Source organism: Falco cherrug, chromosome 5 (assembly GCF_023634085.1).
Source record: "Falco cherrug isolate bFalChe1 chromosome 5, bFalChe1.pri, whole genome shotgun sequence".
In the NCBI taxonomy this organism is placed as follows: domain Eukaryota; kingdom Metazoa; phylum Chordata; class Aves; order Falconiformes; family Falconidae; genus Falco; species Falco cherrug.
The window spans coordinates 22,027,529-22,042,585 of record NC_073701.1 but is presented as its reverse complement, the minus strand read 5'-3'; the positions used below and the strand labels follow the sequence as shown (position 1 = coordinate 22,042,585).

At 42.0% G+C, this 15,057-nt stretch overlaps 1 protein-coding gene across 1 annotated transcript in view; it reads left to right on the top strand.

The window, feature by feature from the left end:
- Positions 1–13,882, top strand: part of PTPRO (protein tyrosine phosphatase receptor type O) — a 155,398-nt gene extending 141,516 nt beyond the window's left edge. The window contains 6 exon segments of the mRNA XM_055711435.1: positions 1,802–1,936; positions 2,941–3,063; positions 4,591–4,745; positions 7,257–7,392; positions 9,758–9,878; positions 11,004–13,882. Of these exon segments, the coding sequence (XP_055567410.1) occupies positions 1,802–1,936; positions 2,941–3,063; positions 4,591–4,745; positions 7,257–7,392; positions 9,758–9,862 (654 nt within the window). The 3' untranslated portion in view covers positions 9,863–9,878; positions 11,004–13,882.
- The last annotated feature ends 1,175 nt before the right edge of the window (positions 13,883–15,057 follow it).

The following is a 15,057-nucleotide window of genomic DNA, read 5'->3' as shown; positions in this document are numbered from 1 at the left end:
AGTCAGTCTGAAGCTGGGGGTGGGCTAAAACCTTGTCAGCTCTTTCCAGTCTCGCCTTAGCTTGTGCAATCACTTAGGCTTATCCCTGCCACTGCCACAAAGGCTTGCCCCTCTGTTATCCCCCCTTGCTGTGGCTTGGTGTAAAGCTGTGTTAGGGAGAGCAAGGTCTACGGGGTCACTCTGGATGGACGGCTGGACCGCTCATTTAGAAAAACACCTTTCACTTGGGCACCACAGTCAGATGAGCATTTCTGCACCCTTGCCGTGAACAGAAGACAGAGCCAGTCCCAGCTGTGCTGGAGAGAGCTGAATCGGCGTTATGGAAAAGGGAGGAGCCCTCAGATGAGTCAGTGAAACCACTTCTTTGTCACTGTGGCACTGCCCGTGCACGTACTGCTGAGCATGTTGCCTCTTCTTAGTTTCTACGTGTCAAGAGCATGAACCTAAATGCTCAAGCTGCAAGTGCCTGAGCTTGCAGCAAATCACGAAAGACAAATGCTCCAGCATTCAAAAGCACCATTCACAACCCAAGAAACTTTTATGACAAACTTCTATGACATGGGATTATGGATAATAGGATTTTATGTAGCAGTCCTTTTTGGATTGCTCAGTTCTGCTTTTTATAGTTTACATCTCTTTAGTTGTACTTACAGCGTAATGCTGGCCATAGAAACTGGGACAGACGTGTCATCTTAATGCTTGGCTTTTCTTGACAGTTGCTTCTCCGCTGAGTACCTGCCTCCTAACACAGATACTCGTGGTGATCTGTGTCTCTGTGATCATCAAGATTTGACACTTAGGTCAGGCATAGCCCATGCAGAAAAAAAACCAGCAAATTCTGTCTAGTGCGAAAACTCAGCTTGAGCTGACTTTTAGAGATGTCTGAGGAGGTCATTTATGGAAAGTGCTCCCAAATCACAAATAGTTTTACAATCCACATACTGTAGTGGCACAGGAATCGCCCAGTTTACATGGGATCATGCTGTGTGTTGGATGCGTCTTTTGCTCTTATTAGGAATATCAAATAACTTTCCAAATGTGGTTTTGATTGTACATTCTCAGCAAATATGGTTGTAGCAGATGCCAAAATGGACATTCTGGGCAATCTGTGGATCTGTTATTATAGTCTTTATATAATGGTCTTTTGGTTTTGGAGAGGGGAAGGAGTCTTTGGACATGGATAGGAGAAGGAATACATGGATATAAAGCAGCTGATCTTCAACAAAACATAGCAATGATAATCTGCTAAGGGCATTGGCTCAGCATATTCTCTATTATTTTAAGCAGACTTCTAATTAATATTTTACTAATACATGTTCTTATGAAAAACACATGCAAATAATACTGTTCATTGCTACCTTTCATTTACATCAGTGACTGAAAATCACCACAGGCACTGCTTGGGATGAGCAGTCTAAGCATCTGCAATTGGTTTTATGTCTATAACTAAACAAACCCTTAAATTATGAAATCTGGAAGAAGCTGGAACTTTGATTTAGGATTCTCATTACTTGTTTTTCTAATGTTGCCTTTCCTGCTCTCTGGGCAGAAGATTTGTATAGTAACAGCTTCATTTTCTGTCCTTCTAGATTGCTTACACTTTGGGAGCATCAAAAACTGGCAAAGGTTGTAATCTCAAAATAAATACAAAAAATCATGAAGTCATTTCTTTGTATTAGGAATCTCTTTTAGAAGTACAAATTGAACTTGAGCAAGCTAGACAATATGTATGTCAGAGAAAACCATGTGTTCTGAAGCAGTAATTGTGTTGGTAAACAGCACCTGTCTGTTTATTTCCTAGGGATATAATTCACCCCAGGAGTACATTGCAACTCAAGGACCACTGCCAGAAACTAGGAATGATTTTTGGAAGATGGTTCTCCAGCAAAAATCGCAGATTATTGTTATGCTTACTCAGTGTAATGAGAAAAGAAGGGTATGTAGCAAAGTCTTGCACATAGTATAAAAGAAACTACTCTGAGAACATCTATTTTCTTATGAGTGAATTTCTTTATATTGTTTGCTGATCACAAGGCAGCATCATAACCAGACCTGGAATGGCACTTCCTTTACTTAATGGCAGGCATTTTGGGATGATTAGGGGACTGGAGCATCTTTCACATGGGAAGAGGCTGAGAGTTGGGACTCTTCAGCCTGAAAAAGAGAAGGCTCACAGGATCTTGTCACTGTGTATAAATACCTGATGGGAGGGAATGGAGACAAGGGCCTCCTCAGTGGTGCCCAGTGACTGGACAGGAGGTAATAGGTACAAACTGAACCACAATAAATTCCATCTGAAGTCAGAAAACCCTTGTTTTACTGTGAGGGTGACAGCACTGGCACAAGTTGCCCAGAGGTTGTGGAGTCTCCAGCCTTGGAGATAACTCAAAAGCCGTCTGGACATGGTTCTGGGCAGCCTGCTCTAGGTAGCCTTGCTTGAGCAGGGGGAGTTGGAGAAGATGACATCCAGAAGTCCTTTCCAACCTCAACCATTCTGTGATTCTGTGCTTTTAGGTTTAAATAATAATAAAACACAAGTGTTACACTTTACATTTTCCTTGACGTTATAATAGAAATCTTTGGAATATTTTTTTTTCATGCATATATTCTTGTTCCCCATGTTTTGTTCCTTTTAGGCCTATTCTATTAGGAAAAGCAACAATCTCCAAAGACATTATGTGTTTCCATTCTTCACTATACTAATGTTACCCTTCAGAAAACCAATGTATAGTTTATGTACACAGTTACACAAGTAGGGATGAAAAAAGGGCTGAAAGTCACTGCAGGATATATTACCTCTTATTGCAGTATCAAGTAAATAGTGTTGTAGACATTTCCAAAACTGACGGTCAGTATACTTTTGATTGTGCTTTTTTTGTATATGCACACGTATATGTATTTATATAAATACCAATATGTATGTATTTATTTCCCTTTCAGGTGAAATGTGATCATTACTGGCCATTTACGGAAGATCCTATTGCATATGGGGACATCACAGTGGAGATGCTGTCCGAGGAGGAGCACACAGACTGGGTTTATAGGAATTTCCGAATTAGCTATGTAAGTGAAACATTTTGCATGGCCCTACTAAAAGGGTGGAAGTAATTTTGGTCCAAACTTTTGTGCATTTCTGGCATTCAGTGGAAAACACCGAAGAGAGAGATTGATTACCTTAACCTAACTCCACACAGGCAAATGAATAAATCACAACTTTCCCCTAAAATTGCTTGCTGTATCTGGGAATTTCTCAGCAAAGTGCAAGACTGAAACAAAAGTACTACCAGAACTCTGGACATATCTGTGGTTCCAATGGTGACAATAAATGTGTAAACTTCTTTTCTTCATCTCAGGCTTATCTTCTTCCTATAAGTTATTAAAACCTTGAAAGTACCAATGTAGAAATGGAAAACATTTTTCAAATGGGCCATTTTGCAGTAATCAGATATTCTTATAGTATATTGAAACACACGTGAGAGCATGCGATTTCCAAATTAAAGCTGTTCAGATTTTTAGGCATTTCTTTCCAGCTTTATTTCCTGCACCAAATTGTTGTCAGTACCAGCTCAGGAAGGAAAGGTTAGCGATATTGAGGGGACAGGTAAAATGCTGTGTGCTAAGCCCACGGACATTGGCCCAGGACCTTAGCCCTGCCCCGCCGTGCCTCACTGTGTTGCAAAGTGTGCACAAGGTGCAGGCAGGGGGATAAACACATAAAAAACAAAGTGTTGGGCTCTTGGTGTCTATTGAAAATAATGACAAGACTGCAGTTCAGGTACGCTGTCCTTTACCAAAGCCAGGGCAGCTGCTTCAGGGTCTTTTGTACTGATCTCATTTTTTTATATCCTTTGCCTAAGGATATGCTGTTGTCTGTGACTCGTGAAAGGTTACTGCAGCAGGGGTGTTTGGCCTGACCAAGAATGGCAAAACTGAAGGCATTGCTTGCCATGGGGTTTGGTGATGACAGCCCCCACCCCTCCCTATGTTTTGAATTTCTTTCAGTCTCAAAAGCAAAATGTGTTGTGTTGAGGATCTTATTTCACCTGAAGCCGCTAGAGTTTTTAGCATTATAAATGCTTTTCATAAAAGTGGGTATTTTTCTAAATATTTGCCCCTGTAATGATTTTTTTCTTCCCTTTTGGTATTTTTTTTCCTTTGAAACTTGAAAAGAAAAACTCTCAAGAGTCCTGTCTTGGTTGTTTGTTTGTCAGCAGTGTTGTTATTTATCTGTAGCAAAATGAGGAAAAGGGGAATGGAATAGAAAGAGGAAGAAAGCCTAAACGTGAAAAAGGCAACAGTTCTTGATTTAAAAGGAAAGTAAAATTGAACCACCATGAGGAAAAAAGGCAAAAAACCAAATCCTGAACCCAGAAACAAGAATTCATGCTCTTTTGATAATGACGGCTTGGTACCACCTCCTCTTTTTAATCAACTGGCATGTAAATTCTTTGCTACGTTTTTGGCTGACTTTACTTTCTTAGGCTGTATGTGGGGAGAAAAAACACACTACAAAATGACAGAAAAAATTCTGAGCGTTAACTGCACTGTTAAACCCCTGTGAACATGCTGCTGTTCTGCTTCTCCTGTTAGGCTGATGAGGTGCAAGACGTGATGCATTTTAACTACACTGCCTGGCCAGATCATGGTGTCCCCACAACCAACGCTGCCGAAAGCATCCTTCAGTTTGTACAGATGGCCAGGCAGAAATCAGCAAAGAGTAAAGGCCCCATGATCATACACTGCAGGTAAATGGTTCGAGGAAATGGGGAATGAAAGGATGTAACTTACTAAATATGTTGGAAAACTGTTCGAAGGTGAGATGTTGAGGTTCTGCTTACCTGTTAGCTGGAGATGGTTCTTTCTGGTGTTAAGGGTAAAGGATTGGTCCCCCACTTTGAGTACCATGGGGCTGGGATTTCAGCCTGCATCCACAGACACCAAGACATTTCTTTCCAGAGGAGGGTCATCTCTTTGGATGTTATCAAGAAAAGGCTTCAGAAGGTGAAGCAGGCAACCCTGATTTACACCGGCTGAGAGCCTGCCCCTGCTCTTTCATTTCCACCCCTTTGTGATACGGATGGTGCAGCCGGGCCAGCAGCCTGCCACAGCGTGCTGCTTCCTGCAGATCTGTGTGGCTGTGCAGATCCTCCCCCTCTGGTTATTTGGCTTTTTGACTTTCTGTACATTCAGAAGGTGATGTGAAGAGCACTATCCTGTGCTAAGAGTAGTACCTGTATCCCCTGCTAACAGTTATATGGCTTTCTCTTTCTCTTTTTCTCTTTTTCTCTTTTTTTTTTTCTTTTTCTTTTTTTTTTTCCTTGAGAAAGGTTGTTTTATATACTGTCAGATTTATCTCTTGTGCATCATCTGGCCTTTTATTAAGACGATCACTTACTTGGCCTCTCTGGGGACAGCTGCCATGTTAGTGATGACATCATAGCAGTTTGGTTTCTGATGCAATTCTCCCAACTGACTTCAAACCTCCTTATGACTCCATGTGCAAGAACTACTCACAACAGATTTCTCAGAAATACATAAGTAGCTGCTTTGCAATGGATGAATACATGTACGTTATGGTGACTTACTCCTTATAGAAGTCAAGGCTTCATAAAATTAATCTCAGCCAACCCTGCATCACCCACCCTAGAGGCAGCAGTTACGCTGCTGCACAATGTGTCAGCACCCTCCAGCTCTGTCTTTCTTGGTGCTGATGTGATGGTCAGCACGGACTGTCTCTTGCCACCACTTTGCACACTTCTGAGAGCTCCTTCCCAGAAGACAGTCCTTTACAGCAATATCATTTCTAGTTTCCAGATATGGCACTTAATGTTCTATCAGAATGCAAAACAACAACAGTATTTGTAAATGCAGCAAATCCTGTAGCCCTCCCCCGTAACTTCATGGAGAAATTCATAGGGCATATTGTTGTGGGAGTCCTAATATCATGAAAGGTGCTATTAAGCCAGGGAAGAGATATGCAGTGTTGTGAAATCAAAACCTTATATAGCATTTAATTGTTCTGGGAAGGAATGGGACCAGGTAGCAGAGAGTTGAGTAACAACTGTAGTATTTTCTTTTTAATTAGGATGCTTCTAGCAGCAGAGAGATATTTTCAGATGGTATTTTTAGAGTATACTGTATGTCTTAGACCACATAGATTAAAAGTAGCAACACTGTAAAATTAGCGGAAAGGGGAGAGAAAGAATGTATTGATAATTCCTACAGCAATTGTTCTCAAATATTAAAGAAGGCACAGAATGAATTTATCAGTTAATCAATCTGTCAAATAAATAGATCAGATTGTCTTAATCTCATTTGAGATATTGACAGTTCTGTTAAACAAGCAGAAACTGTTTCATGACAGTTATGTTGAACTGTGTTGAGATGAACTGTTGAACTCTATTGCAAGTAGTTTTAAGGCTTTTCTGAAAAATATGACAATACAGCAGAATGAACTTTTGCTGACACGTACTTCTATCCTTAGTGGTAGGTATGGTGTTGGGACGCTATATGAAACTCTATAAAAAACCTCTAAAATCACAATCATAATGAAAGCAGACTTAAACTTTACATGTGAAATCACAATGCAAAGGATCATACACGTGTAAGAATCTCTAAATCAAAACAGTGTGTCTTTTTCTCTAGTCACTAAGCTTCCCTTTGTGGGGGGATGAAGATTTGTAAACTGAGTGGTTGCTGACTATTTCTGTCTCATGCTCCCAAGGTAGAAGTCCTGGTGCGTGGACTTTCCTGGGTGGTTTGTTCTTTGAGGATGAGCTGCAGTAGCACAGTGCCTTTGCAAAGCCAAGAGCTTTGCAGAGTGGAGAGCTGTGGAGCTGAGTTGTTCAAGTTCAACCCCAGCTGCCTGTGTGCAGGAATCATTGCCAAGCAGGTCTCTGCAGTTACAGACCCGGCGGTTAGAGATGTCTCAGAAGCCTTTGGGGAGTGCAGTGAAATTGGAAGAGCTGACAGCTAGGGGCGGATAGGGGTGTGCATGCACACTCTGCATGCGAGTGAATGAAGAGAGTATAGGAAAGTGAAATAATTGCAGAGCCATCCACTCCACACATTCTGCTGAAGCAATGGATGAATGGTTGTGCAGCATTAAATACTACAGATGAACCAACCTGCCTGACCTCAGATTAGCTGCATCTGATTATCACAGCTGCAGGACTGCTTTTTGCAGTACCACTGATACTCCTGTGTGTCCCCATCAGAAAAGCTCGAAATGAGGTGCACGTCTCTGTGTCTTGCAGTGCTGGAGTAGGACGAACAGGAACCTTCATAGCCCTGGATCGGCTCTTACAGCACATTCGTGATCATGAGTTCGTAGATATATTGGGCCTGGTGTCTGACATGCGGTCCTACAGAATGTCCATGGTGCAGACAGAGGTAAGATCTGCTCACTCCAACTTTGCCAATGTATCACTGGATCTATTTCATACCCCTCTGTAGCGTGTTCATGTCCAATGACTGTTGCTCCCCCAAACATTTAACAAAATAGCTATGAATAGACACAATTACATTTTCATCTTCACTGTAATATTGTCACGTTATTCATCTGCTGCTTAGGTGGGTCTGATAATGTATCTACAATCTGACTGATGTCTTCCAGAGGGGATGAGTTATCCTCCCCTTCTGTGAAATTAATATGCAAAAAATGCATTAGAAGAGATTAACATATGAAATTCTCAAACCATTTTGAAAAGAATTGAGCTTGCGAGGGGATTAATGGCTCATGAAATGATATCAGTATTGGACAGCCATTCAGGCTTGTTCAAGAGAGTATCATCTGGCCAAGCGCACAAACTCAGTTACACAATGGTAATACAAATAACAAGCAAAACAAACAAAAGGATTGTGAGTCTGCCAGATACCCTCCTTGCCCTTCTCCCTGCCCAGATGTCTACTGGTTAGTTCTTCTTCTGTTTTTAAGGCAAATATCAGAACAATAGTCATGATGTCAGTGTATATATAATGGGAAAAAATGGCAAACTCTTTTTCCAAAGCAGAAGCTTTTATGCATCTGAAACCTTCCCAGTTTCCTTTATTAATTGAGGTAAAGATTTCACACCTATTGTACTCTTCCCTGGTTAGACACAGTATAAGCTGGTAACCTCCATACAGTTGGAAGTGCTACCATCACTTTGCAGGCTAGGTCTGGCAGATAATTTGTTGCCAAGGATTGCTGAATCTAGAGCAAAGCAGAGAAGATTTAGCAGGGAGAAGAGAGGAGAAAGAAAACCTGCAGTGAGAACAGCTAGCATCTGGAAAGGAAAAAAAGTCATTATTCTCAGACCACTTTGGTTCATTCCTATCAAACTTGTCACTTTCCATCACAATTTGCTATATTTATCCAAAGGCAGATCATTATGTAAACACCAGATAAACAAATATTGATGGTCATTTTCAGCTGCAACTGCATTACTACTCCAGACGTGATGTGATTTTTATTTTTTAATGTTTGGGTTTTTTTCACATACAAACTCATTGCCTGCCAGGGGCTGATGCCAAGGGCTGGACTTTGGTGGTGGCTGAGCTGCTGCTCCAGGCAATGGCCGAGCCTGGCTGCAGAGGTCACCAGGTTGCACTGACACTCGGGCACAGAGGCCACCGAAAAGGCTTTGCTTACAAAACCTGAAACCACACACAGCAAACCTGTGTTCATGTTGCCTCGTACATTGGAAACTTGGCAGTCTTGTTGAGCCATTTAAAAAAACAAATGGCACAAGCCCAAAAAGGGGGCTAGATTGGAGAATACCCTGATTTGAAACCAGTTGCTCTAGATTAGTGGGTGTGAGGAAATCCAGGCATTTCTGTGGTCTGAAGCATGCTTCAAACTCATATTGATATCTCCTGGCATCAGCAGACCACTGGGGGACCACTGGGCTGAAATCCACACTCAGGTTGGGACAGTTGTTTTGGGACAGTTGTTTTTGCCCGAGATCCAGTTGCTTCCTGTGCTTACTGCACATAAAGCTTAGTGTAAGGAGTCACCAGGGTTTGCCTGTTTGCCTTCTGTCTTTGAAATCTAAAAGTCATCAGTTAAGGTTATTATTAAATTACAGTGTTTAATCTGTATATTGAGAATGCTTGGAAAAGCCAGTCTATAACCAAAAGCTACCCCAAAGGTAACCTCAGTCTTGTTGCACAAAAACCTGTCCACAAAGAGAATGGTGCATGTGATTGACCCGACTGACTAACAGTGTCCTTTGCACAGAGGGTAATAACTCCCCAAATAATTAGCTGCTCTGTGAACAAAATCAGGTTTCAGCTTTTTATTGGTAAAGAAGTCAAGCGCTAAGGAACAGGAGGTTCATTAAATAGTTCAGATGCATATGTGGCACGGATGCAAGTTGTTGCACATAAAGCATTCAGGTACCTTTCTGGGAATTAATTCTTTTTCAGGCAATATATAATAGACCCGCTTAAGCTCAGATCCAACAGAACTATCCTATGCTATCCCATGCTGTCCTATCCTATTTTTATCTCCCTGTGTCATTCAGGTTATTAATAAGTGATTATGATGTCAGGGCAGCTCAGGTGGATTTCATGCTTCCCCAGCTGCTCTCTGTAACAATTGCAGGCTCTTACTTTGGGCACTGACAACTCACTGTACATTGTGATGGGCTGAGGAGGGAGAGATGGAGAAGCTGCGCAGGCTGTTACTGTGACCTATCAAACTGCTTCGCTGTGTGGGTTTTTGTCATGCTTTCTGAGGTGTAAAAATGCCCACTCCTTTCATCTTTTCTTCCAGGAACAATACATTTTTATTCACCAGTGTGTGCAACTGATGTGGCAGAAGAAGAAGCAGCAGTTCTGCATCAGTGATGTCATATATGAGAACGTCAGCAAGTCCTAGTTCAGAGTCACAGGTGGTAAGTCAGGCAAGCCCAGCCCTGCAGCATGCCCACAGCCGCGCATCCCGGCTGCTTTGCAGCAACCATCATCATGGGTATTTGCACCAGGAGCTTTGCTGGCAGTTTGGAGCTTTCCAGGCTTTTCCTCATCCCCTCTGAGGTGATGTTCATACGGAAAGTGAGGAAAATCCCTCTAGCCTCTCACAGTAAATAATCCGCTATACTTCCCATGGCACTGTAAGAGTATATTGGCTCACTCATCATTTGAAGAGAAAGAGAATCTGGAAATACTGTGTGAGCCACCTAACCATTCCCTGCGCCTTGTCCTAATGCTCCTTAAAAAGCTTAAAGGAAGGGAGAATTTTAATTTCTTAAGTCATTTTCAGGTTACTTAAACTGCCAGGTTACCAAGGCCAGCAGAGGTCTGGGGATGCACTGCTGTGGTGGCAACAGAGCCTGCTGGAGGGTGAGATGGTAACCAAAAAGCTTTGACATGAAACAGCGGGGTATTTTTTTCGTAAATCTAGAACCAGGGAACGGGAGGGGTCTCAAACTGGTACTACCAGCATAAGCGAAGCGACCATCTTGCCTTTCCATCGAGCCCCAGTGCCTGACCTCTTGCATGCAGCTAACCCAGCCTGGTCCCCAGCTGCAGAGTAAAACACATGGTTCTGACCTACCAAGAGGTTTGCTGGTGAGGGTGAGCTGTGAGGATGTATGTCACCACTATTTAAGCTAATGAATGTTAGTTCATTAGGTGGCAGTAAGAACGCAGCCATAACCTCAACATTTGCTTTTGGGTGAAGCAGGAAGCTACAGGCTTTCAACGCAAACTGCCTTCTCAAATGGAGAGCTGGGCTGTGGGCACCACCACCAGCCATCTCTGCTGTGTAGCTCTGGTGTTGCACATGCACCTTTATTAGCCTCTGTGCACGTCATTCCCCTGCCTGTAAAGTGAACCCCAAGTAGCCTCACTTTTCCTAATGTTCAGGTAATTTACCATCTAAGCTGAGTCCCAGAGCCCAGCTGCTTGTACTGGTAGGCTGCAGTCCCAGCCTGCATGGAGGGCTGGTCAAAATAAATGCCAAAAACTGTCTTTATTTCCTTTTTTATTTCTAAAGCAGTCTGTTTGTTTGGTTCCAGGTGAGACCATGAAGCACACCCATCTTCCCTTGCTTCTGATTTTTTTCTTTTGATGGTTTGAATAGCCAGTTGTTCTGCCACAAGAGACCGCTGCTTTGCAGTACACAGACAATGAAAGAGACTTTTAACTTTCTGAAGCACTGGGGAGACAAAGCCTTAACAAGCCTGCGGTGTCCTTTGAACTGTTTAATTTCTGGACATTTTTTTAAAATACCGGACCAAATTCAACTAAGCAACATGAAGGAAAAGACACTACATGTGCATAAAATAGATTGCTCCAGAGTGTTGGGTTTTTGGTTGGTACTTTTGGTTAAGTTTCTTATTTTTTCTGTGCAGGTTGGGCTTAAGGTTAAAGTAAGTGCAATATTTTTTTAATGGTTGACTGAAGAGCCTTCTTCATGTGTCACTGGTCTGTGCTAACGTCCATAGGAGAGCAGGCATTGTTAGTATCTAATAATACCTCATTAGTGAATAGCGAGGCATGAACATACATGAAGAAATCTGGAGATTGTGAAGAGAAAAGGGGGGGTGGGGGTGGGGGGTTGCTGGGTTCATAGATTTGACTGTTTCCTACAGCACTGATGTACATGGGGTCTGGGGGGAGCACAAGACCTGAGGAACAGACTGATGAGCAGAAATCCAAACCATGGAGGCTGAAGATGAAGCAGGCAGCCAACACTGAGAGATGGGACGGTTTCAGTTCTTGACTGTGCTACTACTAATTAAGCAGAGGGATTGCTCTTTTTGCCAACCTTTTCAGTAACACCACTGATGAGGCTCTTGTTTTATATGAATCTAATCAAAGGGCAGCTGAATTTCAAGCTGAGATATCTTAGACTCCATTACTTATAGCATTTAACTGTCTGAGCAGTCTATGGTGCCTATACCCCTCATTTGTTTATTATTTTTGGTATTAACCCTCTGTAAAAACATGAAGCTGATTCAGGTTGAGGGGGTGGATAGAAAAGAAAAGAAAAGAGAGAAAAAAAAAAAAAAGAATGCTTTAGTGGATGTAACTATTTATCTGAGCCAGGAATTCATGAGGTTCCAAGAACAAGGTTTTGGCATGTGAAGGGCTGGTTATCACTTTATTGCTGTTGAGGCTGCCAAAGGGTCGGTATGGATTCCTGCAGGGGTTTGGGGGTCAGGGCGGGGGGCTCTTTTCTTTTTCTCTGTCAGTTTCAGTTCTAGTCAGAATAATTAGCTATATATATATATTTTTTGTCTTTGTATAATTCCGATACATCGTGTATTGTGACATGGATGCTGTCAGAATGGATGTTGATGGCATTTTTGTAACCTGTTGCTTTGTGTCACTTCATTGAAAGTTAGCAGCAATGGTACTCAATGTAAACAAAACAAACTTGAACTGAAAGTAAACACACTGGATTGCTTTGCTTACCTGTGAAGAAGTCACTATCGACAAAACAGCAAATGCACCCGCATATGCTTTTTATTCATTCACCCTGGGGCCTGCTATCCCCTGTCATGGTACCAGGGTGTAGTTTGGTAGCTCAGCTACTTCCAGGAGCCTGATAACCTTCTTCAGACATTATTTTTTTTCTTCCAAGGAGTTATTCCACTACCTGGTAAATAGGTGTATACTCTAATAGCTGCATCGTTGTATGGGTTACAGTGGAAAACTTCCTTCAAACTATCCCATATATATTATGTAAAACTGCACAGAATTAACATAACCCCCCAGATAAAACAGGTGCTTGTGCAGGGTACTGAAGAAACAGGACTCTACCTCTGATTATTAAAGAGTATGATTATGACTTGCCCCCACCCCTTCCCATACATCTAATACTACTTCCAGTTTCCATTAAGCCCAGTCCTAAAGCAGAGATCCAATTTTTCTACAAAAGATGCATAGAGATGGATGCAAAAGGGGCAGAGCGCCCTGTCATCAGGGAACAGATGGCTAACAAGAACGGCTTCAACGCTACACATTTCCCTTTTCTTTCACCAGTGCACCCCAGCTGGAGGGCTCACCATTTCAGTAGGAAAAGCAAAGATTTGTCTGGCCTAATTTGAACAGAAGACAGAATTATAAATGAGCACTTGCCTGTTCAGACCTTGCCTCCATACTTTTTTTAAAAATATATTTCAGAGTTTCATTATATGTTTACTCAGGAAATATGTTCACATCCCTCTAAAGACCTAGCAGGGGAAAACAAAAAACAACCCACAGATGTTCTTGGTTTCTCATCTACTGCCTCCTCCCTCCTGTTGGCCACTGCCCATTAAGTCTACATTTACTCTGTACCATACACCAAAGTAAGCAGGTTACTTTTAAAACATTCATGGGCACACAAAATATCACGGTGTGAGCTGGCTGTAACAGAAGCTTGGCTGAACATGACAGGGTACAAGATTGCTGCAGAGATGCCAAAATCACATTGTTGCAAATGATGCTGCCTGAATAGCCTGAATTTACTAGACAGTTTTTGAATGCATGTCAAAAAATTATGCCATTTGCACAGTAACAGGTGTGTATTTTTCTTTTAATAGCTACTTAATCACAAAATCAATTACAATGAAAGCTCCTTCAGAAAAATACTTTTTCCTACCCCACAGAGTATGAAAACCTGAGTAAACGGTTGTGTTGGGAGGGCGGTGGAAACCACCTCTCCCAGAGTTCAAGATATAAGTAAAGCAATGAAAAAGTCTGGGAGACACTGTGGTTCAGAAAATTTGTATGCGGAGTCTTTTAGCCTGAATCAACGTGTCATACTTTTGGGTTTACTTTGTCATGCTCCTTGAAAGCAAGTCCAGAAGAACAATGTTTTGGACTTGTGCTGCATGTTGATATGATTTCCAGCATCTGTCAAAATAAAACTTGCAAGTCATCACAGCTGTAAAGGTGACTGAAGCTTCAGGTTTTGTAGTAAGTTTTTTTGAATTGTGGGTTTCATGCCTATAGCTCTGCTGACACCATAGATGCTCTATATATTGATCTGCTGCTCTTACAGCATCTACTGACCCAGACGTATGAAAAAGCAGCTCTGAACAGTGACTGACCATTAATCAAAACCAGGACAGGTTTCCACCTTGTTGCCTCATGCCATGCATGCTGCCATGGAAGGATCAAACAAGTAAACCTAAGGACATGCTTTAGAAGAGCTAAGAAGTTTAGAAAGGCATGTGTGAAAGTGCTGTGCTCCTAGCGTGCCCCGTGCAGTGAGCCCTGACACACTTGAGTCTTCAGAACTGTTTCCTTCCACCCTCACACAAGGATTAAGAAGAGGTTGAGAAGCCTTACTTGTGCTTTACTTCATTTTCAGGTGTGGTTTTTTTCTCCTGCACCTAAAGACAATAAATATTCAACATTATAGTCTTAAACACCAAAATGGCCCTTCCCTCCCTCAGGTCATTAACCACAAACTACCACCTTTCCACTTTTAACTTTTTAGAGGACTTGTATGAAAAAATAGTTTCATTCAGGCAGGCAAAAGCTGTTGCTTTTAGCTATTTCTTATGAGAGGATAACATGGTTAGTGCTGTCGACATGGATGGGACTTGGGGGGTTTGCACTCTGCTGCTGCTGCTGTGACAGGCAACAGTGGTGGCTAGGAAGCATCTAGGAAGTCTCCCTATTTTCTTTCATCTCCTCCTCTAATCTATGAATACTATTAAGAAGTAGAAGCTCAGACTAATGTGCTGATACTGTTTTTGGTCTGGATGCTGAGGAAGTAGTAAAAGGCCAAAGTTGCAACCTAAGCATGCAACTACAGAGAAACTGGGGGGGGGGGCGCGGGGAAAGATAGTGGAGAGTCAAAGACAGTTAAACAGGCACTTATCAGCAAAAAATTAACGCAGCCACGGTAAAAATTAAACATGTTTGTAAAATATTGAAACACAGAACCCAATGCACGCTTACAAATTCCCTCATTTGCACTTCCTATACATAAATGCTGTTGCTTGTATGTGAAGGTGGGAGGCTGAGCACAGACTTATTCCCTCAAATACTCCTGATGAATCAGGCTCAATCCTTAGACAGGGCTGCATGTTTCACATTTCAGACACTACACAGACTTTACAATTGAGGAAA